Source organism: Schistocerca gregaria, chromosome 4 (genome assembly GCF_023897955.1).
Source record: "Schistocerca gregaria isolate iqSchGreg1 chromosome 4, iqSchGreg1.2, whole genome shotgun sequence".
NCBI lineage: Eukaryota > Metazoa > Arthropoda > Insecta > Orthoptera > Acrididae > Schistocerca > Schistocerca gregaria.
The window spans coordinates 177579008-177603392 of record NC_064923.1 but is presented as its reverse complement, the minus strand read 5'-3'; the positions used below and the strand labels follow the sequence as shown (position 1 = coordinate 177603392).

The 24385-nt window shown below is 38.4% G+C and overlaps 1 protein-coding gene across 1 annotated transcript in view; it reads right to left on the bottom strand.

Annotated features, from left to right (window-relative positions):
* Positions 1 to 24081: 24081 nt before the first annotated feature.
* The window catches only part of LOC126267977 (uncharacterized), a 37700-nt gene continuing 37396 nt past the window's right edge, over positions 24082 to 24385 (bottom strand). The window contains exon 3 of the mRNA XM_049973324.1: positions 24082 to 24206. Coding sequence (XP_049829281.1) covers positions 24191 to 24206 — 16 coding nt within the window. The 3' untranslated portion in view covers positions 24082 to 24190. The remainder of the gene's footprint in view (positions 24207 to 24385) is intronic.

Genomic DNA, 24385 nt, shown 5'->3' with positions numbered 1-24385 from the left:
TAAACAAACTATCAGTTGTCAAGACTGCAGGAAAAGAGATGTGGGACAACCGATGAGCAGATGACTTTGGTGAAGGAACAAGCTTTAAGCCCACTGCTTTTCTCACAGGCACCCGTTACACGTACACAGTTCTACCGAGACGAGTTACCGCTTGCAGTTGATCTGGCCGAAAGTCGCACTTGGAATCCTTCCAGGTCTGAACTTTGTGTCTCGCCAGGCTGCGCAAGAATTCACGTTACAGAGATGCAGCGCAAGAGTGTCTTCCACAAGTATGCGACATCCAGAGCACGGGAAACATGCTGGGGAGTGGTTTCTCAGTACCTTCATGTCACTGGTTTCTCACTACTAGATACACTATACTCACATTTCTTTCTTATTTTTTTCAAATTTTCCTATGGTTTATTTACAACTGCGTAAGTTATATAAGAAGCCTGTCTATATTTTTGTACGTTGGCAGTGCTATAGACTGTATTAATATAGCTGACAGCGCTCTGTGGTTGGACGGACTTCCAGTTAGCAGTTAGCGAGAGGACGATTTGGACGTGTGTCCTATGTGGAGACTCAATATTGGTAGGACATGCATTGTAAAATGAGGATGGACGTAGTTGGTAACGTTTGGGTAGTGGAATTATCGACAACCATATAATTTTTGGAACTGGATGTCCCATGAATAAGGTAAAATCTGCTAAATACATTGTTTACTCCTCAACAAAATCTTTCTTTTGCTAACCATAGGCATCCTAGTAGTTAGAGCCTATAGTAGTTAGATACTTTTTATTTAGCTGTCTGTAGTTGTTGGTTTCTGTAATTGCTACTGTTCGTGTTATGAAGATTTTCTGTGAGGTAAGTGACGTGTGAAAAGTGTGGGTTAATGTTAAGATTTCTTTCAATTCAGGGTTAATTATTTGAAGCCATATTGTTATTCTATAGCAGTTATATTGCGTTGGGCTTGTATATTGTGTGCAATAAATGAATATTTTTAATTTTTTTAATTTTACTGATTTATTCAACCTGGCAACGTTTTGCCTCTCTTACATCTAACAAGGAATTTTACTTATTTTACTTTCATATGTTTTAGTAGGCATGTTAAATTACCTATAGTGCGAAAAGTCAAATAAACAATTACGAAGGCACACTTGGAAAAATATATACATGTACAGTTTATATTCGTAGATGATAAGTACTGCTATAATTAGACATTATGAAAGAGAGAGGTTGTGGATAATAGTGCTAGCAGCAGGGAGTATGAGGTAGACTGGTGGTGAAGGGAGGAGAAGAATAGACACATAGTGAAACATAATTAAGGAAACATATAGGAAAAGAAGATTGAGTGGCTGATAGAAATAGACGAAGAGGAAGAAGAGAAAGGAGCAAGATACGAGACACTAACTTTGCTATTTGACAGAGGGGAGGATTGGCCTTGTACGTTAATTTTGTGGAAAACGTTATGAAGATGACTGTAGGAAATACTTCACCTTCTTCTTAAAAGCAGCATGGGATTGAATTTTGCGCAAGGTAAGGGACAGTTTGTTCCAGATGCTGACAGCAGCAGCTGAGAAGGAGTTTGCAAAAGTTTTTGTTTTGTGAATGGGCACATTTAGGATACCAAATAACAGTGACCTAATGTTTCGAATATGATGGCATGAAAGGTGTTTAATCTCTGAAGCAAGGTACTGGGTTACTTGCGCGACGGGCAGTCGGTGAAGTAGACATAGAGTGTGGCCGCAGCTACCCTAGCTGGTAGTATGAAGCACTAACATCATATTGTCGAATGTTGCAGGTGTAACCCACACAGGCATTCATGGTTCGTTCCAACCGTCTTTTGTTTTCACTTCTCATACCTTGTTGAATTACATCACTGTAGTGGAGGTTCGGTAGAACGAGTGCTTGCACGAGCTGGCGTTTCACGTACTGTGGAAATACGTTCCGAAACGTCTTCCGGCACAGTGCGACTGTATTCACTGCCCAGTTGAGATGCTCATCCAAAGTTACACCCAAGTTCTTAACTGTTATCTGGTATGGTACTGGAAAACCATCGAGCAGAATAAGAGGCAGCTGTTCGCGGAAATCTGAGCTTATTAATTTCTGATGGGCTATTAAGATTACTTGTGTCTTGTATGCATTTTGTTTAAGCCCCAGGCTTTTCACCCATGTCACTACTGAAGACAGATCATCATTCATCTGAGCGATTGGAGTATTTATATCTTCAGGTCTGACGCTTAGGTAGAGCTGGAAGTCGTCGGTATAGAAATTATATTTACAGGAGAAAAAAACCGACGAAATATTGTTGACACATAAAGAAAAGAAAGCGGTGCTAAGACTGATCCTTGTGGCATTCCCGAGGAGACATGTTTCCAGGAAGATTTTTCATTTACGCAGACAACACATTGGTGTCTGTCTTTTAAATAGCTTTCAAACCATCTCATTGTACTATCTTAGAAATTAATCTGTTGCACTTTTTGAGCAATATGTCAAAGTTAACAGTGTCAGAAGGTTTGCTGAAGTCTAGTAGGTCAATATTGTGGCCTTTCGGCTGTCGATGGCATATTTCAGATCATCAGTTACTTTAATTGATCAGTGTTTGCGCTGTGGTGTTTACGGAAACGGGATTGAAATTTGTCATGTAGGCTGAATCCATGCAGGTGTTCAGTGATTTGATCATGAACAATATATTTAAGAGCTTTGGAAACAGCAGGCAATATGTTAATTGGTAGGTAGTCACTAGGTAGTTGCGCGTCTTCGATCTTAGGGATGGGTCGAATTATATTTCTTTTCCATGCAGTGGGGAATATTACGGTCACCAGGGAAAAATTAAATGTTTCAGTTAAGACAGGAACTAAGATATCGGCAACGTTCGTAATCATGGTTATACTGATACTGTTATTGTCTATCGCATCTGATTCTCATTATTACTTTTCTTGCCGTATTTATGGTTACGTGTTTTAGATGGAAAGTATCGTTGTTAGTTATCCAGTTAGGGGATTCTTGTGGACGGTAATTATCAGCCGTATGGATATTCAGAGGTGCACAGAAGAATTCATTTAATTCGTGAGCTGACACATGATAATCAGTTTCCGATTTTGCTTTTCCGACCCCCAAGCTACGGAGATTCTTCCATAGAGTCGTGGGCGTCAGATTCCTGCACACAAGGGAGCGAGGTGCCTGATTTTAGCATCACGAATGCATTGTTTCACTCTGTTCCGTAGCTTTCTATATTCTTCGAAACGCTCGGGTTTCGGATCTGCCTTGGAACGCCCGTGGGCAGCATCCCTATTATTCATTATTTGAAGTAAAATAAAGCGTCAATCATGGAGCAAGATATTTTCTTACACGTATTGTGGATACAGGTGCATGTTTGCCATAGAGGGCACTGAGTTTATCACCAAGTTCATTAATTTTGCCATGGATTGTAGGTTCTCTAATTATTTGATGCCATGAGATTTCTGAGCAATCGGTTGCTAGAGCGTCAAGATCAATACGTTTCATGCTCCTACAAGTTATGTAAAGCGATTTGATCTTTGGGGTCGGCACAGAGTAGGCCAGGAATATTACATCATGTGCTGAGAAGCCTGGGGCCGAGGTTGGACCAATAACTCTTACTTTGTCAGTGTGTTTCGCTGCGATTACGTCCATAACAGTTTGACTGTGTGCCGTATGGTGTGTAGGTTGTTATGTAAGAATGCTCATGCTATTGGAACTAAGCTATCTTCTTAGGTTTATTGCGGAGGGAGTGTCTCTTAGCAGGTCTACACCCATTACGACGACATGTTCGTATTGACACTGAAGTGAATGTAATTCCGACTGAAAGGAACTCGAGGCTATTTTTGGCGGCTTGTAAAGTTTGTGTTGTCTTTGTCAGGGAAAATTTGGTAGGTCAGTGTTGAAATGATAAAAATAAGTCAAGAGACAGTAGGTTCAGTTTCACTCAGTAATTTCACCATAAATTTCATCTGGCAATAAAGAACAGAAGTTTCACTCAATAGCAGCAGTTTCAGTCAGTAGTTTCACTGACTCAAATACGTTTCACCTGTCAACCCGTCGTCAAGAATACTTCACCGGAATTTTCCGATTTTTCTTGTAGTTTGAATAATTAGTGCATGATTAGAAATTATTGTTTACTGTTAGCGCATAATTGTTTAAATGGAATTTCTTTTGTAGTTGTAGTTTCTATTGTTGTACAGTACCGTCATGAGCAAATTAGTTGTGGCATGCATGTGGATTTGCGCTAAGTATCTCGCAGTCGCTTTTGCAATTAATTAGATATTATTTTCAGTGCTATTTTAGAGTGTTTTCCTATTTTTGCTTTCCAAATTGTTATTTGTGCGTCATTTTGCAAAATAGTGTGATCATCATGGCGAGTGAAAAGCGTAAAACTAGGCTGCAAACCAAATTGGAAAACGACAGTGACGACTAGCGTAGCTGGTTAGCACCTTTTAGTAACGAACTAACAAATGTTCAAGACGATAATTTGGTAATAGTACATAGGGACACGCACGAGACAGTAAATAACGGTGTAGTAATTGAAGCAATCAGTGAATAGGGAACTATTCCCGATCGATCGATCGGTAACAATTCGCCTCAGGAATGTGAAATAAACAGAACAAAATCTAGCAAATACCGTTGGTTCAGGTTTTGCATCAATACACTTTTCTCAATCAAGTCGAGATACATTCTCTGCTTTTCAAAATACGAATATTGCGACGAAAAATACAAAGGAACAAGTTTCAGTCACTAATGAATTGTTATTGCAATTAATTCAAAAATTTGATCAAACAGAGAATAAAACACAGCAACAAATGGAACAAATTCAGGAACGAATACAGCAACAACTTCAAAAAGATACAATTACGAAATTAAACAAACAGTTGAACAAACACGTGAAGGTTTAAAGGCTGAGATACCTAAAATCGTATCGGAATATCAAAAAAATTCTGAAGATGTACAAACAAAAATTTGTGAGCATTTTGAACCTATTTTTTAGCGACATGCAAACACATGATTATGAAGCAGACACCTCGTAGGCTAAAACTGACTCTGCTGCATCTACCGATACGCTCGCGCAACTTGTAAAAAATCAGGAAAACTTAAAGGACACAGTAGATAAGATTACGACACAAATGGAAACTCTAAAACTTGGTTCAGAATAACACACGGAGGAAATCAGCACATTATCGGAAAAAGTAACCGAACTTTCATATCAGTTAATAATTTATCTACGAAGGTAGATGATGATTTGAATGAAACAAGACCGGTAACCTTTTCTGACACAGAGGAGTACAAAGAAATTAGGAAATCCAGAGTCAGAAACAAATTAATATGCAAGACAAAAGAGAAATGCGGGAAGTACAAGATCAGTTGGCACAGGTGATACAAGAATTACGTATTTCAGAGGATACTCGCGCTCCGACACGGGAAGAGGGATGAAATACAGAAAAGTTACAAAGTAATAACACATGGTATTTCGGAGATTTTGAAAGGAGTCGGCGGGGTGCACCGAGCCTTGAGATAGAACCGCCGACATGACGTAACAATGACCGATTTGCGACTCGGCGTCACGATGACTTTGACTATAAGCTCTTCATCACAACGCGTAAATTTAAAACATTCAAGAATTCTAGTAATGACATTCATCCAGAAGCCTGGCTTCATCCTCCTAACTGGTCATTAGAACATAGATAAGAATTTATGTGTGGCTGTTCACAAAATGAACCAGCTGTAAGAATGCGATCGGTTATTTGCGACTGTCGCTGTGGAGCCCGCCTTCTCAGCTGAGTGGCAACATGCTTGCTTCCCATGCAGCGGCCCCGGGCTCGATTCCTGGCCGGGTTGGGGATTTTCTCCGCTCGTGGACTGAGTGTTCTGTTGTCCTCATCATCATTTCATCCTAATCACCGGCACGTAAGTAGCCCAATGTGGCGTCGGCCGAAATAAGACTTGCACTTGTGGGCGGAACTTCCCCGAAAGGGGCCTCCCGCCCAACAATGTCATACAATCATTTCATTTGTCACAGTGAAGGAAATTTTTATCATGACTTCCTATCTGCATATTGTTCTCAGTCTACTCAAGATCGGGTAAAACACAGTATTATAGTGATGAAGCATTTCGAAAAGTCAGCCCTGTCAAATACGTTTAAGATATGTTACACAAAAATAAATATTTGCCAAACCAGTACAGCCCCTCGGAACTTATTCGCATTTGCTTAATTAATTTTCCTGAACACTTAAGACATATCATTTGGCTGGTCGTTGTAAAGATGATATCGAAGCTTTTCTGGACTTTTGCAAGAATTGGAAATCGACACGGACAATAGCATGACGCGAACACAGGAAGACAACAACAAATACAGGTCACATCCATCACAATTTCATAACGACAGAAATAATAACAGGACACGACAAGGCTACAGTTATAACGCATATCGTGACCAAAGCAGTCATCACCCGTATGACACCCATTGGCATAATAACTATACTGACAGAGAAAGATCACATTTCCGTGGTAATGGCTATGACAGACAAAACCATAGAAATAGACAACAAGGGAACCAGAATAATTATTATCAAGGAAGACAAAATGACTTCAGACGCAACAGTCCACTTCGTAATTACGATTCTTGGAGATATTCTCCTCCGCTTAATCGACAAGAAAAAAATTACAGAAATTACGTATAAGACGACAGACGCTATAGTCATGAAAACAGACCTGAATTTAATCAGAACTGGCGTGACTCAAATAGGGCACGGTCCTCTCGACAAGCTGAAATTTTAGAAATTACACCTCCGAATCCCAGCAACGACAGGCGACAACAAAGAGATAGTAGACAATGACTCCCACAGCAGGCAGCCACAAAACGTACTTATAAGAGGACAACGTAGATGACATGATTGTCAGTTACGTGAAAATGGAAGACAATAAGGATATTTTACGCCAAGAACATGACATGAACTAGAGCAATACTGCGTATCCTGTAATTCAAACCACAGCAAATGACATAAAATTTACGGCAGTACTTGACTCTGGCAGTCCTATTTCGGTAATTAGTGAAACAGCTTTCAGTAAGTGCAACAAATCGAACGAATGCCCCACACTTCATTTACGTAAAATTAAATTACGAGGTGCAATTTTTTGACAAAGTGTAGATGTACGCCAAAAAACTAACTTAGTATACTTTTGCTAAAGCCACAAATTTATAATGAATTTTCTTATTATTCTATTATTGTTGACGGAGATTATATTAAGTGTAGACTTTTTGAATGAGTACAAAGCAATTTTAAACTCTCACGTCACTGAAATAAGTTTAGAAAAATTAGGTAAGTCAATAGCTTTGAAATATGAAGATTGGCTTTCAAATCATCAGAAAGAAAGCAGTCGGCTTTACCTTCTGTCAGACCACAGTTTGGAATCTTTGGCGGAACTTGAGACTGATAATCATTTTGCAAGTACTAACATGGATGATATTGGTGACATATTACATAATAACCTTTTAATTCACAAAAAATTCAAACAATTGGAAACTGTAATAAGACTGATATCCAGGACCTTTTTGACATCTTGCAAGCATGTTCCACAATTTTTACTCACAAAACAGGAACAATTAAAGGATTTCAATACTAATTTCGTGTTTGTGAGCATACTAAATTTTGCGTCAGAGCACAAGTAATTCCGGCACATTATAGGGACCTTCTTAGAACGGAAATACTATGTATGCTCGACGAGGGCATTATTGAACCAGCGGTAAGCTCATACAATAATCTATTACATGTTGTTGACAAGACAAACGGATCGATCAGGCTAGTCTTAGATTCCTGACAAATAAATACCAGAATCATTCCTGAAACAGACAGACCGCAAACGTTGGAACAACTACAAAATTTCAGGGCTGAAAAATTATTGTCTTCTGTTGATCTCACATCTAGCTTTTATCAAACTGAACTTCATCCAGAATGTAGAAAAAATTCGGCTTTTCTTTGTTTCGGTGTTGGTTATTAATTTCGGAAACTTCCTTTTGGTTTGAATATTTCTTCAGCAGCATTCATTAGTGGGCTAAATTCTTAAAACGACACATCACCTCGTATGTGGACCAAATTTCAATAGCAGAAGCCTCTTGAGAACAACAGCATCGTATCCTCAACAGTTCGTGATGTATTTTTGCTGAATCGGGAATTACAATCAACTTGGAAAAATCTTAATTCGGTAGGACAAAGGTGAAGTTTTTGGGTAACATTATTTATGCTGAGGGCATTCAGACGGATCTGAAAAAGTTGAAAGCAATCAGAGTCATTCCTGTTCCATCCACAAAAAGACAATTCGCAGTTTTGTAGGTCTCGTGAGTTTCTACCGTAGTTTTCTGGATATGCAAAATCTAGTAACTCCCAAACTTTGTTCTCTTACTGACAAAAACACTATTTGGAAGTGGGACGAACAGGCACAGTTGGAATTTGATTCCTTGAAAGAAGAGCTTCTTAACACGTCAGTCTCAGCTCACCCAGATCTGTCACAAGATTTCTGCTTTAGCACGGATTCTCCTAAAATTGATCTTGGTGCCCATTTATTTCAAGAAGTTACAGAAAATGACATTACTGTTCAGAAAACCATAGCTTTTGCTAGCCGCGTCCTAACAAAATCAGAGAAAAATTATTCCGTCACTGAATTGGAAGCTTTAGCTATCTTTTGCGCATTTGACAAATCTCGCATCTTTCTTTCTGGAAAATATGTAAAAGTTTATAGTGATCATCGTGCATTACAATTTCTTATATCTTCAAAATTAAATCATGACAGATTGAAACGTTGGGCATTGTTTCTGTAAGAATTCTGCTTCACAATAATTTACATTCCTTTCACGGAAAACATTGTTGCGGACACACTGTCACGTACACCGGCTGGCCTTGAGAAAAGCAACACGGAAGCTAATCTTGAGAAAAATTTCTGCATTTTTTACATTCAAAAAGTAGCCTTTGAAATCCTCGTCACTGCATCTTCAAAGGACATTGCTCGTGAGCAAGACAAGGATCCGATTTGGAAAGATATTAAAAGTAAATGGCATGAAAAGACACACACCCTGATTAGTCATTATTATCTGGTTTAAAGTAACATGCCCTTCATACGTTGCACTGTTGATGACAAGCTGTGGGTACTTTTTATTCCTAACGACTATGTTAATAAGCTCACCTCGTACATTCATTTCAGATACGCACATTTTGGTCCATGAATGTGTTATCATATTATTCGGACGAGTTGTTATTTTAACAACATGAAAAAGAGAATTAGGAGAGTCTTGTCTATTTGTAATCTTTGTCAAAAAAATAAAAGGTCTACCATCTCACGTCATGCTCCATTGTATCCTATTATTCCTACTAGATTAAAGAAATTAGCTGCTGTTAGTCTTCTGGGACTCCTAGCGAAAACATTGAATGGATTATCGTATGTTCTCGTCGCTGTTGGACTTACTTCAAAATTTGTTTCTTTCACTCCTTTGCGCAAAATTCACTGAACGTTCTGTATCCAAAACCTTAGTTAAAAATTTCTTACGTGAAATTGTACACCTTGGCAAGGTAATTTCAGATAAAGGACCACAATTCAGAAGTGCTATTTGGTCACTCATGCTTCGGAATCGTAAAATCAAACCTGTTTTTATTTCATTGTACTCTCCACATTGTAACCCGTCTGAATTATGAAAGAAATTGCAAACTTCATTGTCACAGAAAGCATCACTATTGGGACAGATACAGTTATTTCAAAATGTACTGAATGAAATGCCTCATGACTCCGCTGCTTTGCCACCTATTCTTATAGTGAAGAATGAGCAATCGCCGAACAGAATCAGAGAGCTTGTACCTTTTCTGAGTACACGTAAACTTCAACATAAAGACTTAATTGATCTGGCTGTTAAAAATATACGTTATGTTACAGACAAAAGGAGGAAACTACACCGTAAGACAAATGCAAAGAAACTACGACATTTATACATATAGCATTTTACTTTTGTATATGACAAGGTAAGTACATTGATTTTTGGAGAACGTTGCTTATGAATGACGACAACTACGACACTTGGCACATTTTTACCGTTAAGAAATGACAGATCTTTTCTTACAGCAAGAAACACACTTTAGCGCAACTTGACAAGCATTTGAGTGATGACTTTTTGCACTCGAAACAGTATTAGAAATATTTTTGAACTACAATGAAAGAGAGAAAGTTGTCGGTGATACATTTCATTGCACAGTTTTAATCAGTAAGACCTGACGTATAATTACATTATCCCTCAAGGGGGTATACCTACTTTGTATATCATGTGTGTGGCAAGCACAAGGAGCCCTAGCTTATACAGTTTTGTACATCGGTACCGTTTTTCTCTAACACAGAATTACAGAGCTATGTGACATTTAACAGAGAGAAATAAACATTTTACTAAGTCTCTGACATATGTCTAGGTAATTGCACAGTTTGATTACTTCGCAGTTGTGTGTTGTCCGCATTTTGTGAACTGTTCACATTATATTTTCGGAATATTGTAACACTGCGAGAGTTTTGAGTGATGTATATTGTATGTGAACTTGACGTATTGCTCTGGTGCGCTGGGCTGCGTGCTAGCATGCGGTAAATACCCATTGTTGTGTTGCCTGTCGCTTCAGCTGCTTTTAAGCTCACTGCACTCCTGTAAGAGCTCGAATAACTGTAGAAAAGAGAGACCGTTGACCTTACTATTGACATTTCTTTGCAGAACACACCACAAACACGACGTGCACTATTACTTGTAAACATATGCAAAGCCTGTATACCTGCTAATTTTATTTGTATTATTATGTTCTTTACTATAATGCCGTTTTCTTTACATTTGTAATTGAATCTGTATACTATTAAATTCTAATTGTATAGACACCAGTTCTTCAAGTTAGGTAAATGGTAGGGATTCATTTTACTGTACACATTTGTCTGGTCATACTATACGTATAGAATCTCAGAGATTATATAACTGCGTTAGTGTTTGCACGTGTGTTGATGATTCGCAAGGGACTGGTTAACAGCATTGCTGGTTGTAAGGCTATTGCCAAAAAAATAAAAAGAGGGAGTGCACAGTGGTGGTTCATCGACTTGATATATTATCCTCAAGACTCTTCAGTTGTGATTGTGCACCTGCACAGTCGCAACGGATGGAATGCTGGCCACCTCTATAAGGACTACAGTGGTTTTGCACCTTTGGTGAACCATTGCTACCGTATTCTCTGCAACGACTACAGTGGGTCTGCACCTTTGGTAGCCCATTACAACCATAATCTCTACAAGGAATACAGTGGGTGTGCTCTGTTGTGGCTCATTACCAATCTTACGATATCATCTGAAATCTTCATGTCAAGAGCCAGCACTGTGTTTCTGTGGGGAGGACAACACCACTTCTTCAAGACTGCATGGCAGTCCTCTACTTACTCGTGCATTTTCATATACTGATCAGCTTTTGTGCATAAAATTGGCGTAGACTTCTCTTCTGTTTAAATTTTATATTGTGGGTATTAAATGAACAGCTTATGTTTGTGTTGTCTTTGTCAGGGAAAATTCGGTAGGTCAGTGTTGAAATGATAAAAATAAGTAAAGAGACAGTAGGTTCAGTTTCACTCAGTAGCTTCACCAGAAGTTTCATCTGGCGGCAATGATCATACGTTTCACTCAGTAGCAGCAGTTTCACTCAGTAGTTTCACTGACACAAAGAAGTTTCAGTTAGAGCAAATGAAGAAGAGCAGTAGAGACCAACGACTTGCTTAACATCGTGAAAGGTAAGGAAAGAAGTAAAAGAACTGTATCTAGGAAGCGGGATTATACAGAGAACCGAAGAAAGAGAGATATCAGATGAGAATACACAATGTATACGTTTCATTGTGAGAGAAGCTCCTGCCACGACACACCGCTATGTTGACCATGCTAACACCGCAACGGTAAACCCTAAAAGGTCCGCTTACCTCGTGTCCTCTGTAGACGTCCCAAAACCCTTCATTGGAAATTGGGAACTGGAACTGTTTTATATTAAAAAACTAAAAACCCGCTCGATTGCGAAAAAAAGAACCTAGTGTTAAGTATTAACCCAGGTTTCGGCGTAGATAACTACACCTTCTCCAGGATGACAATAAAACCCACAAATGCCGAAGAAGACCTTTGTCAATGATTAAAAGAACACCATAGCTATACATTTATGAACGAAAAAGCAAAGGTAAACACAAACAGTACATATGTACAAAGTCAAAACCACTACTTCACTTAATGGTGTACGCTCCACCTGTTTGTGTTAACACTTAACACTTAACACTAGGAGCCTTTTTCGCAATCCAGGCGGATTTTTAGATTTTAATATATTAACCAACGATTGCTGACACGCTGCGATATTGAAGGTTCTGGAACTATTTTAATTTATTTCTAGGGCAATGACGGTCAGTTTCCCTGCCAAAAGTTAATTAAATTTTCTACTATGTGTATGGACGTTTATATATACATATGAATGTCTGTTGTGTGTGTGCATGCATGGAGTGTTCTGACACATAGATGGCCTGTATAATGTAATAAAAGGGATATTTAGAAAAGCAACTACGATACAGTTCCTGCAGCAGTGAATAGACAGCTCTTGTTATTTGATTCTCATCCCACAAGCTGTTCTGCATATACTGAAATATTTCATGTATTCGCAGGTACGTAGTAAACTGCCGCCTATAGGAAGAAGGTTAGTGTGTGGAACTAATGTCAGCATTGTTATCGGACAGCAACGAACGTACGAAAACGTGTGCAACTTTGTTAGCGCACAACAAGGCACGTACGATAAAGCGTGGCCGGCCAGGATGGCCGAGCGGTTCTAGGCGCTACAGTCTGGAACCGCGTGACCGCTACGGTCGCAGGTTCGCTCGCTCTAGCACCATGAAAGTTATTCCCTGATGTCTTAACAGATGTCCTACCATCCTGTCTCTTCTTCTTTTCAGTGTTTTCCATATATTGTAAGTAGGCTGTTTACTTTTTTTATTGGTAACGCCGCCGCCACGTAGCGCTCTGTATGAAAATCACTGGCTGTGCTGTGTGCAGTCTGTGGCTGGTTGGCATTGTTGTAATACTAGCCATTGTAGTGTTGGGCAGCGGCAGCTGGATGCTAACAGCGCGTAGCGTTGCGCAGTTGGAGCTGAGCCGCCAGTAGTGGTGGACGTGGGAAGAGAGATGGCGGAGTTTTGAAATTTGTAAGAATTGATGTCATGAACTGATATATATATTATGACTATTAAGGTAAATACATTATTTGTACTCTATTAAAATCTTTCATTCGCTAACTATGCCTATCAGTAGTTAGTGCCTTCCGTAGTTTGAATCTTTTATTTAGCTGGCAGTAGTGGTGCTCGCTGTATTGCAGTAGTTCGAGTAACGAAGATTTTTTGTGAGGTAAGTGATTTGTGAAAGGTATAGGTTAATGTTCGTCAGGGCCATTCTTTCGTAGGGATTTTTGGAAGTCAGATTGCGTTGCGCTAAAGATATTGTGTGTCAGTTTAAGCACAGTCGTGTATAAATTGTTCTAAGGGGGCGTTTCATATGTCGACCCTTAGCCGAGGATACCTCACTGGAATCTTCTGATTTTTTCTTGTAGTTTGTGTAATTAATGTAGATTTTTTTTATTGCTAGCGTGTAATCATAGAGATAATTTCCTTTGTAGTTGTAGTCTTTCACTGTTGTACAGTAAAACAGTTATGGCATGCATGTAGAGTTGCACCAAGTATTTCGCAGCTGCGCTTGCAATTAACTAGATATTACTTTCAGTGCTATGTTAATGTGTTCTCTTATTTTTGTTCTTCAAATTGTCTTTTTCTGTGTTGTTGTGTGAAAAATTGTGACAATAATGGCGTGTGAAAAACGTAACACTAGGCTCCAAAGTAAACTGATAAATGACAGTGAAGACGAAAGCAGTATGTTAACGTCACCATGTAATGAATTCACTAATGTTCAAAGTAGTAATTTGGTAACAGCGCATAGGGAAATGGAGCGGGCTGCAAATAATGGTGTAGGCAGTGAAACAATTAGTGAACAGGGAAGCATTATCGATCGATCGGTCGGCAACAGCTCGCCTCAGGATTCCGAAATGACAGGACACAATCTTGCAAATACTGTAGATTCAGATTTTGCGTCCTCACCGTTTTCTCAAATAAATCAAGACACATTTTCTGCTTTTCAAAATGCGAATATTGCCGGTTCAAATGCACTGCCGAAAAGCACTGAGGAAAATGTTTCAGACACCAGTGCACTGTTATTACAGTTAATGCAACAAATTGGACAAAGGCTACAAAAGTTAGACACAACGCTTGAACAAAATCAGAAACAAATGGGACAAAATCTTCAAAAGTTAGATACAATGGAACAAAATCAGAGACAAACACAACAAAAGCTTCAAAAGTTAGACATAATGGAACAAAATCAGAGACAAACACAACAAAAGCTTCAAAAGTTAGACACAATGGAACAAAATCAGAGACAAACACAGCAACAGTTGGACACAATGGAACATAACCTTTAAAAGTTAGACACAATGGAACAAAATCAGAGACAAACACAGCAACAGTTGGACACAATGGAACAGAATCTTCGGAAGTTAGACACCACACTTGAACAAACACTTGAAGATTTAATTACTGAGTTACATAACATTGAATCGAATTGTCAAAAAATCTGTAATGTCGTAAAAACACAAATTTGTGAGCATTTTCAACCTATTTTTTCGCGGCATGAAAACTCATTACAGAATCACGAAGCAGCCATAAAAGAATTGCAAACTGTTGTTCGTGAAAATCACGACACCTTGCAAGCTAAAATGGACTCAGTTGCATCCACCGATTCGGTTACGCAACTTGCAAGAACTCAGGAAAACTTAAAGGACACAGTAGCTTCGATTTCAACACAATTGGACACTCTGAAACTTGGTTCAAAAAAACACACTGAGGAAATGTGTTCACTATCGGAGAAAGTAGCCGAACTTTCGGATCAGTTCACTAATTTATCTACGAAGGTAGATGATAATCTGAATGACACAAAACTGGTAGTCTTTAATGACACAGAAGAGTTCGAACAAATTAGGAAATTCAAACAAAATCAGAATCAAATTAATAAGCAACACCAAAGAGAAATCCGGGAAGTACAAGATCAGCTGACACAGGTAATACAAGAATTACGTATTTCAGAGGACACTCGCACTCCGATACGGGAAGAGGGACATAAAAATACGGAACTGCCACAAAATAACAACACAGGACACTTTGGAGATTATGAAAGAAATTGGCAAGGTGCACCGAATTTTGAAATGGAACCGCCGACACGACGTAACAATGACCGATATGCTACTCGCCGACATGATTTTGACTATAAGCTGTTCATTACTACACGTAAATTCAAAACATTTAAGAATTCTGGCAACGACATTCATCCACAAGCGTAGCTCCATCAATTCTCTCATTGTTTTCCTCCCAACTGGTCATTAGATCACAGATTAGAATTTATGTGTCGCTACTTAGAGAATGAACCAGCTGTAAGAATGCGATCGGTCATTCACGATTGCCACAGTGAAGGAGAATTTTACCATGCCTTCCTCTCAGCATATTGGTCCCAAGCCACACAAGACCGAGTAAAACATAGCACCATATTGATGAAAGATTTCGAACAATCTGAATTTTCCAGTCTTGTGAAATATTTTGAAGACATGTTGCACAAGAATCAGTACCTGTCAAACCCATACAGCCCGTCAGAACTCATCCGCATTTGCTTAATCAAATTGCCTGAACATTCACGGCATATTATTTTGGCAGGCCGTTGCAAAGACGACATTGAAGCTTTTCAGGGACTCTTACAAGAATTAGAAATTGACACAGACAGTCGCGGGATGCGAAATCAGGAAAACAATCACTACAGGTCACATCTGTCGCAAATCCGCGATGAGCGAAATAATAACTGGACATTACAAGTCTATTCTTACAACGCAAATCGTGACCAAAACAGACACCACCCGTATGACAACGGTTGGCAGGTTAGTAATAATTACAGAGAAAGATCGCATTTCCGTAGTAATGAATATGACAGAGACAATCATAGAAACAGACAATATGGCAACCAGAACTATTATCATCACGGGAGACGGAATAACTTCAGACGCAACGGTCCAGCGCGCAGTTACGATTCAGGGAGAAATTCTCCACCACGTGACCGACAAGAAATTAATTACAGAAATTACCGACATGACGACAGACGATGTGATCGTAACGACAGACCTGAATTGCATCAGAACTGGCGGGATTCAAACAGGGCAGGGCCTTCTCGTCAAGGTGAATTTGTGGAAGTTAGGTCTCCTAATCCCAGTAACGGCGCGCGCCAACAAAGAGACAGACAATGACTCGCACAGCAGGCAGCCGCGTGCGCCGGCTGGCTCAGAGAAAAATAACATAGACGCTAACCTTGAGAAAAATTCCAGTATTCTTTACCGACGTATACCGCATAATAATTGCGTTCAAGTTAACTCTGAGCACTAGGAAGAGTAAAAGATTGCACCACATTTCACATGTAAAACCGGTTACTGAAATTTAATCTGCTTTTTAACTTTGTCTTTGCCACAAAAGATTGCACTTTACATTTCTAGTATTCTTTGTCACACTGAGAAACTGTTAACATGCAACAATGTTTTGAAGTTAACTATCCAGCCTAGAACCTAGGGAACATTTTTAAACAGAAATTACGAATGCATTGTTATAGTGAACTGACGACACAGTGTTGTTATTTGTACATTCTTGCTTGTTAGTTGCACGATTATAAGGCTTACATACTTAGTACATATACTGTTAATGAGATTTTAATGCAACATTTTGGTTCAGTTGAAAAGACATTCTTTATTTGAAGTAGTTTCTGTGAGATTAAAGATGACTTAGCGTTTGGTTTCTTTGATAGCTACACGATTATATCACGACGCTACTAATGTGTGACACAATTTACATTGTGCTTTTGCGGTGTATCTATTTTATATCTGCACAGTTTTTCTGAATTCTTCTGGAAAGGAAAACATGTTTTAGTAGTGACTTTGTGGTATAGCTACAATGAGACAGCCTTTTCTGTAGCACAACAATACGTTATAGTACAGTACTTACTTCATCACGGCAATAAGCGTAGTAACTACGACATCTATACACGAAGCATTTCAATTTTGTTTATCATGAGGTCAGTACATTGACTTCTGCAGAACATAGCTTTCGGAGGATGATAACTACGACACTTCCACAGCACAGAGACTATCTTCCAACAAGACGCACAGTTAAGCACTACAGTACACGTATTTGAGTGATTAATTTTGTACTTAAAACATTTATTTTTAAAGATATTTGAAGTACAATGATACAAAGGTTTTCCGTGATACATTTCATTCCATTGCTGTAATCTGTAACACCTGAGGATATAATTACATTAATCCTCAGGGGGGTACACGCTTACTTTGTGTACCATGTGTTTGGCAAGCACATGGAGCCCTAGCTAATATGGTATTTGCTTATACAACTTTACACATCGGTACCATATGTCTCTAACACAGAATTACACAGCTACCTGATTATTTAACTAAGAAACAATTTTTTTTCTACGTCAGTGACACTTATTTACGCAATTACACAGTTGGATTACTTCACACTTACGAAATTGTATTTTGTCTGTACTTTGTGAACTGTTCATAGTTTTTCAGAACCATTGTGATACTATGAGAGCTTTGAATGATGTATTTGGTATGGGATCACGATTTTTAAAGTACGTTTGAGGCAGATGACACTTTTGACATGAGCAGAGAATTTTTTTAGGTTTTGAAATTATTGGAGGAAGCTACGACGATTTTGAGAATTTGACTGAGGTGTTATGATATTATTACGATGACTATGTGTATTATGCTGTTGCAGTATGTTTATGATCAATAAGCTGCTGCTATATGAGTTATTTGATTATGCTACGTATGATGAAATATTGAAGAAGTGTCGACGAATAAGGTAAGGAATAATGAGTAGTGGTTAGGGACTCTGGTTTGTGAAAAAGGTTGTTGGAAACCAAGAATCGTTCTTTAAGAGTTATGAAATGTATGTAAATGCTTGAATGTATTACAATGCCGACGAAAACTTTTTGGACACTGTTATATTAATATAATTTTGTTTCTACAGATGTGTAACGCAAATTCTTGACCAGTGAAATTTTTTATATGAGACTGCCACTATAGCGGAAACTGGTGTCATAAATATTTCGGTAAGAAAGTTAAGTGACCACCAACACGTAATGCGTCATGGGCACCCAGCTGGGCGAAAGCCACCTGGAAACAAGCCATTAGTGTGTGCCATTCAGAGGCACAGGTGGAGAAAGAAATAAAGAGGCCATTATCCTCGCTATTGACATTCCTTTGTAGAAAGCATCGCAAAAACGACACGCTCATTACTTGGAAAGATACTTTCTTATATCTGCACACCTGATAATGACAAGCGTCTTTCTACGAGAGTTAAGAGAATTTGTACTAACTTATGAAATGTCACATGACTATTGAATGATATTTTTATGCTTTGCCTTTCATAGTTGCTTGTTTCATTTGATATCTGTTTTCCAGCTGTGTTACCGCATTGGTTTTACAAAATAAAATTAAATGAATTTGCTAATGTGAAAACTTTCTGTCAACAGATATGTTAAATAATAATTTTATGATCCACATTCTTCAAAAAAAGGAGCTCTTGGAATGGAAAGAGCAATAAGAAGCGACTAATAACAGTAACTGTATATATAATTTTCTTTCCAAGTACTTGGTAATTTGTTGTAGCATTAGTTTTTGTGGTGCACCACGTTAATTACATAGACATTAAGATGTGATTATAACTTTCCCTAATCTGCATTGTTTTCTTTAGTATACTCTTTTTTCTGCTTGTGGGTTTTTTCATGTTTAGATATAAGTTATTACATTTACTGCTGCTTGCTTTGCAAATCTGCATTTTTTTGGGTCATTGCTGTTTGTGTTAATTTGTTTTGTGCTGCTGCATTGCGTCGTCCCTTAGATTAGCATCTGAGCTCAGTAGGTTTAAGTTAGCTTAAGAGGGGGTAGACTATATAAAAAACTAACTATGATGAATTGGAAGAAAAGCATTGAGAAGCTATAAGAAAATGGTTTGGCCAAAAAAGTAGTGTACAGTGGAGGAAAACTATTTTTGAAAGAGGATGAGAATAGAATACAGAAAGCATGCTTGGATAGGATTTTTTTTGGCTGGAGCAAATGTTGAAATAAGAGGGGCGTTCTATGGAATGATGTTTTTCGTTGGACTCCAGTACCAAATGTTACCCTGAAAACAAACCGTGTCCTTTCCTTTTTTGTTACCTCACTATGTGTTTGTGTACCCTTGTGTATTTATTTTCTTCCTGTCTCTGTGTACCGTTCATAGAATTGTTTCTCTTCTAATACGAAGCTACATTCACTATGATGAGGAATACTGTTGTCCTCAAATATAATTTGCATTAATAACATGTTATTTACTTAGTAAAGATGTTTACATATTATTTATTCTGTTTTATTTTAATGCTCATGTGTGAAGTTGATGTTTCGAAATTCATTCTAATTTTTTATGTATGTGCTCCTGTCACAATTCCTGTAACACTGATGTATTTGTTATTTCGATTCTTTTGTAAAGCCTGTATTACTGCAAATGTTATCTGTGCTATTATGTTCTTTAATGATATATTTTGTACCTTTGTTATAGTATTCTTATGTTATAAAATTGTAATTGACACCAGTTCATCAAATTAAGTAACTTGTAAATTACATTTCACTGCACACGTTTCTGTTGGTCATAGTATATGGACAATATGTGAGAAGTAGGGACTGATAGTGTTTGCACGTGTGTTAATAATTCAGTAAGGGACAGGATAACAGCATTGCTGGTTGAAAGGACATTTCAAAAAATTTGTGAGTGCACAAGTGGTGGTTTATGGACTTACTATATTATCCGCAAGACTCTTCAATGGTGATTGTGCGCCTGCACAGTCAAACAGATGGCTGCTGGCCATCTCTACAAGGACTACAGTGGGTCTACACCTTTGATGACCCACCAATACCATTATTTCTACAAGGACTGCAGTGGGTCTGCATCTCTGGTGGCCCACCAATACCCTAATCTCTACGAGGACTACAATGGGTCTGCTCTGTGATGACCTAAGTAACAATAGTCTTCAACTTAGACTGACTCTGCTATGGGTTTGCTCTGTTGTGGCCCATTACCTGTCTGCATGTCAAGAGTCAGCACTGTCTTTCCATTGGAAGGACAACACTACTTCTTCAAGACTGCATAGAAATCCACTACTTCCAAGTGCAATTTCTTTTATTGCTAAGACTTTGAAAAAAACCCTGCAATTTTACTGTGACAAACGATCAGGCCAGTCTTTATGGACTGTGAGAAAATTTTAGCTTCTGACCAACATTGTATCAATAATGTGTGCATTTGATATCTTTGTTATAGTAATTATGAAAAATTTTATCAAATCATTATTGGCCACTGCCCAAAACAATTTGTAAAAATTTTTTGTGGGGAGCATGGGGGCTATGTAAGTAAGCTGTTTACTTTTTTTATTGGTAACGCCGCCGCCACGTAGTGCTCTGTATGAAAATCACTGGCTGTGCTGTGTGCAGTCTGTGGCTGGTTGGCATTGTTGTAATACTCGCCATTGTAGTGTTGGGCAGCGGCAGCTGGATGCTAACAGCGCGTAGCGTTGCGCAGTTGGAGGTGAGCCGCCAGCAGTGGTGGACGTGGGGAGAGAGATGGCGGAGTTTTGAAATTTGTAAGATTGATGTCATGAACTGATATATATGTTATGACTATTAAGGTAAGTACATTATTTGTACTCTATTAAAATCTTTCATTCGCTAACTATGCCTATCAGTAGTTAGTTCCTTCAGTAGTTTGAATCTTTTATTTAGCTGGCAGTAGTGGTGCTCGCTGTATTGCAGTAGTTCGAGTAACGAAGATTTTTTGCGAGGTAAGTGATATGTGAAAGGTATAGGTTAATGTTCGTCAGGGCCATTCTTTCGTAGGGACTTTTGGAAGTCAGATTGCGTTGCGCTAAAGATATTGTGTGTCAGTTTAAGCACAGTCGTGTATAATTTTTCTAAGGGGACGTTTCAATATTCCTTTCCTCACCGATTCTGTGGAGAAACTCCTCGTTACTTACCCTATAGCACCACATCTCAAATGCTTCGATTCTCTTCTATTCCGGTTGTTCCACAGCCCATGTTTTACTACCATTCGTAGCTGTGCTGCAAACGTACCTTCTCAGAAATTTCTTCCTTTAGAGTACGGTCTGTATTTGATGCTAATACACGTCTCTTAGGCAGGAATGCTTTTTTTTTCCTGTGCTAGTCTGTCTTTTATGTCCTCCTTGGTCCATCCATCTTGGCTTATTTTCTGCCTAGGTAGCAGAATTCCTTACCTTCCTCTACTTCGTGATCACCAATCCTGATGTTAAGTTTCTTGCCGTTCTCATTGTTGTTGCTTCTCATTTCTTTCATCGTACTTCGATTTACTCTCAATCCATATTTTGTACTCAGTAGACTGCAATACATCCTGTAATAATTCTTCACTTTCACTCAAGATAGCAATGTCATCAGCAAATCTTATCATTGACTTCCTTCCACATTGAATTTTAATTCTACTCCTCAACCTTTCTTTTCTATCCTCCATTGCTTCATCGATGAATAGATCGAACAGTAGGGGCGAAAGACTACTGTACGTCCTTGTCTTACACCCTTCAAAATCCGAACACTCTTAAATTGTTCCCTCTTGGGTCTCGTACATATTGTACATACCTGTCATTCGTTGTAGCTTCCCCCCCCCCCCCTCATTTTCATATGTATAACAATACTGAAGCTGACGGTGATGATAATGAAGGTGGTGTTATCCAGCAGTGAATATCATGTTCACTATGGTGAAAGTTTTCAAAATTCATTGCTTGTTGCTTGCGTGGATAAGTATTAACAAGGGTTCCAAGGACCATGGGTGAAATAAATCAATGTTCAGTGATTAAATGAAATAAATCAACGGTCAAACCTATGATCAGTATCACCTCTGATATATATATTTCTTTTCTTTCTGTCTATGATAACAAAACTGTTAAAAAAGACTGCCGGTTTCGGTCAGCGATGATCATCTTCTGTTCTGCAGCAAAACATGAGAAAAAAGAAATAACTAGTGGACTGTCTACATCTTAAAACTACAGTACAGGCCGCAGTGAAAAATATTACCCACATACATGCGGAAAACGTGCGCTTAAACTATGACAACGCATATCAATTTTAAAAAATGTCCTAATATAGTAAAGTCACAGCGGCATCGTCAAAAGATAGAAAATCAGCACAGCATAGGACACGTATTTAAAATATGATATACACTAGGCCACATTGTCAGCGAAATGGTCTTGTCAACAGTGCTACACTTCTAAAACTCTGAATTTTAGCTGTAGATGTATTTTTCATAGCTTGTACATCTGATAAGCCCACTATAGACTTTACCTGTCCTATTTTTAATGCAACTTGCACAATTTTATAATTTACGAATATGTGTAACCTTACAGTAGCGAATTCTAACTAGCTTACGACACAAACATTTTGTAGTCACTTTACAGCATTCTGTCATAAACAGTAGCGCTGTTAACAAGGTTATTCCGCAGACACTGTGGTCTAGTATAGGAGTATACCATATTTTAAATATGTGCTACGATGGTGTGCTGATTTTGTGTGTATCTTTTGACGATGACACTATGATTTCATTATATTAGGTCATGTTTTAAAAGAGGTATGTGTCATCATGTTTTAAGCGCTTGTTTTCCCCCATGTATGTCAGCAACGCTTTTCATTCTGACCTTTCTTATTGTTTTAAGATGTAGACGGTCCACTAGTTGTATTTGTTTTTTTCTGCGTTTTTCTGCAGATCTGAAGATGGTCATCGCTGATCGAAACCGGTAGTCTAAGGACCGAACAAATTTGTGAACATTAACGGAAACAAATTTATTCTACACTTTCTGGACGTCTGTTCTATTCGCGACCAATATGCAGCTTGTGAACCACTTTCAATTTTTGGAGTATATGAAAAATTCGTGTTTTGGTGGGATAAGGCACTTCCGAGGTCGAGGGAAGACAGTGCTACATACTCTTCAGTTTGGCCATGCCTGGACAATGATATACTTTCTTCACTGTCACCATCCCTCATGAAGCACTGTACTTATGATGCAGATTCAGTTAATGTGGTAATAACACCTTAACTATTGAAACAACGTATCACTTACACCATAACTCATGTTTCTCATGGTCTGAGGTCTGTCACTCCATTATTAAAAACAAATCTTGTACGACTGTGTGTCTTCTGCAGACGAGTACCAGAATCGATTTATGGGGACACGCTTCGTATATTCGTGAGAATATTGTGCAATACGAAAGTGCAATACGCTGTCACCAATAAAAAGTTCGACGACTGCAGTTTGAGATTACCATGTCATCTGCCACAAACGCGTAAATATCTGTGTACTGTGGACCGTAGTCGTATGAGTATGACAAGAAATGTTTCACAGGTATCACTAAGTTTCACTTTAATTATCAATTCTGTCGCGAAGTATGCGTCTCGTTTGTGTCATAACAATACTAATCGTTCGGTGATTTATTTCTCTCACTATTAGTCAAGTGAGGCGTTAATATAACTCATTTTTCGTTTTCATTCTGTCAAATCAGTTGTTTGTCTTTCAAGAATAGTTTATTTAAATTCTAGCGTAGGTCCATAGTGTCATTTGTGTAATTACTTCTCCATATGGACACCACTACATATGATGCAACAGGGTGTAATATCGTAACCTCTTTTCTCCTACCGTAGCTCAGTCAATAATCAGTGTCCTATTTCTAGCACACTATTTCTCTTTCGTTTCATACAATGCATGTTCCTCATGGACGTTGAGATCCACGTGAAACGCCGCAATCTTCACGTCAGATAGATTTTCCCATGCATTTTTCGAGAGGGAGAGTAAAATAGATACAAAAAAAGAAAGATGTAGTATAATCATACAAAAATTATTGTCTGTGTATTTAAATAATACATCTACATACTTCACTACATGACTGATATGTAAGTCGTTTTGTTGTGCAGTGCTTCATTACTTCTTAGAAATGGTAAGACCTGAAAAAAATAAAAAGAATTCTTGAGCTGAGCGGTAAAGTGACATTATAGCATAGCAGCAGCCTCAGTGACGCTGCTGAACGTCATCCACAGTCTGGGGCGGTAATCGTCTTTCCGTGCCGTTCAGTTTTAGATTCGATTATATTTCCATGATTTCTTAGGCGAACGGATGGGCCTAT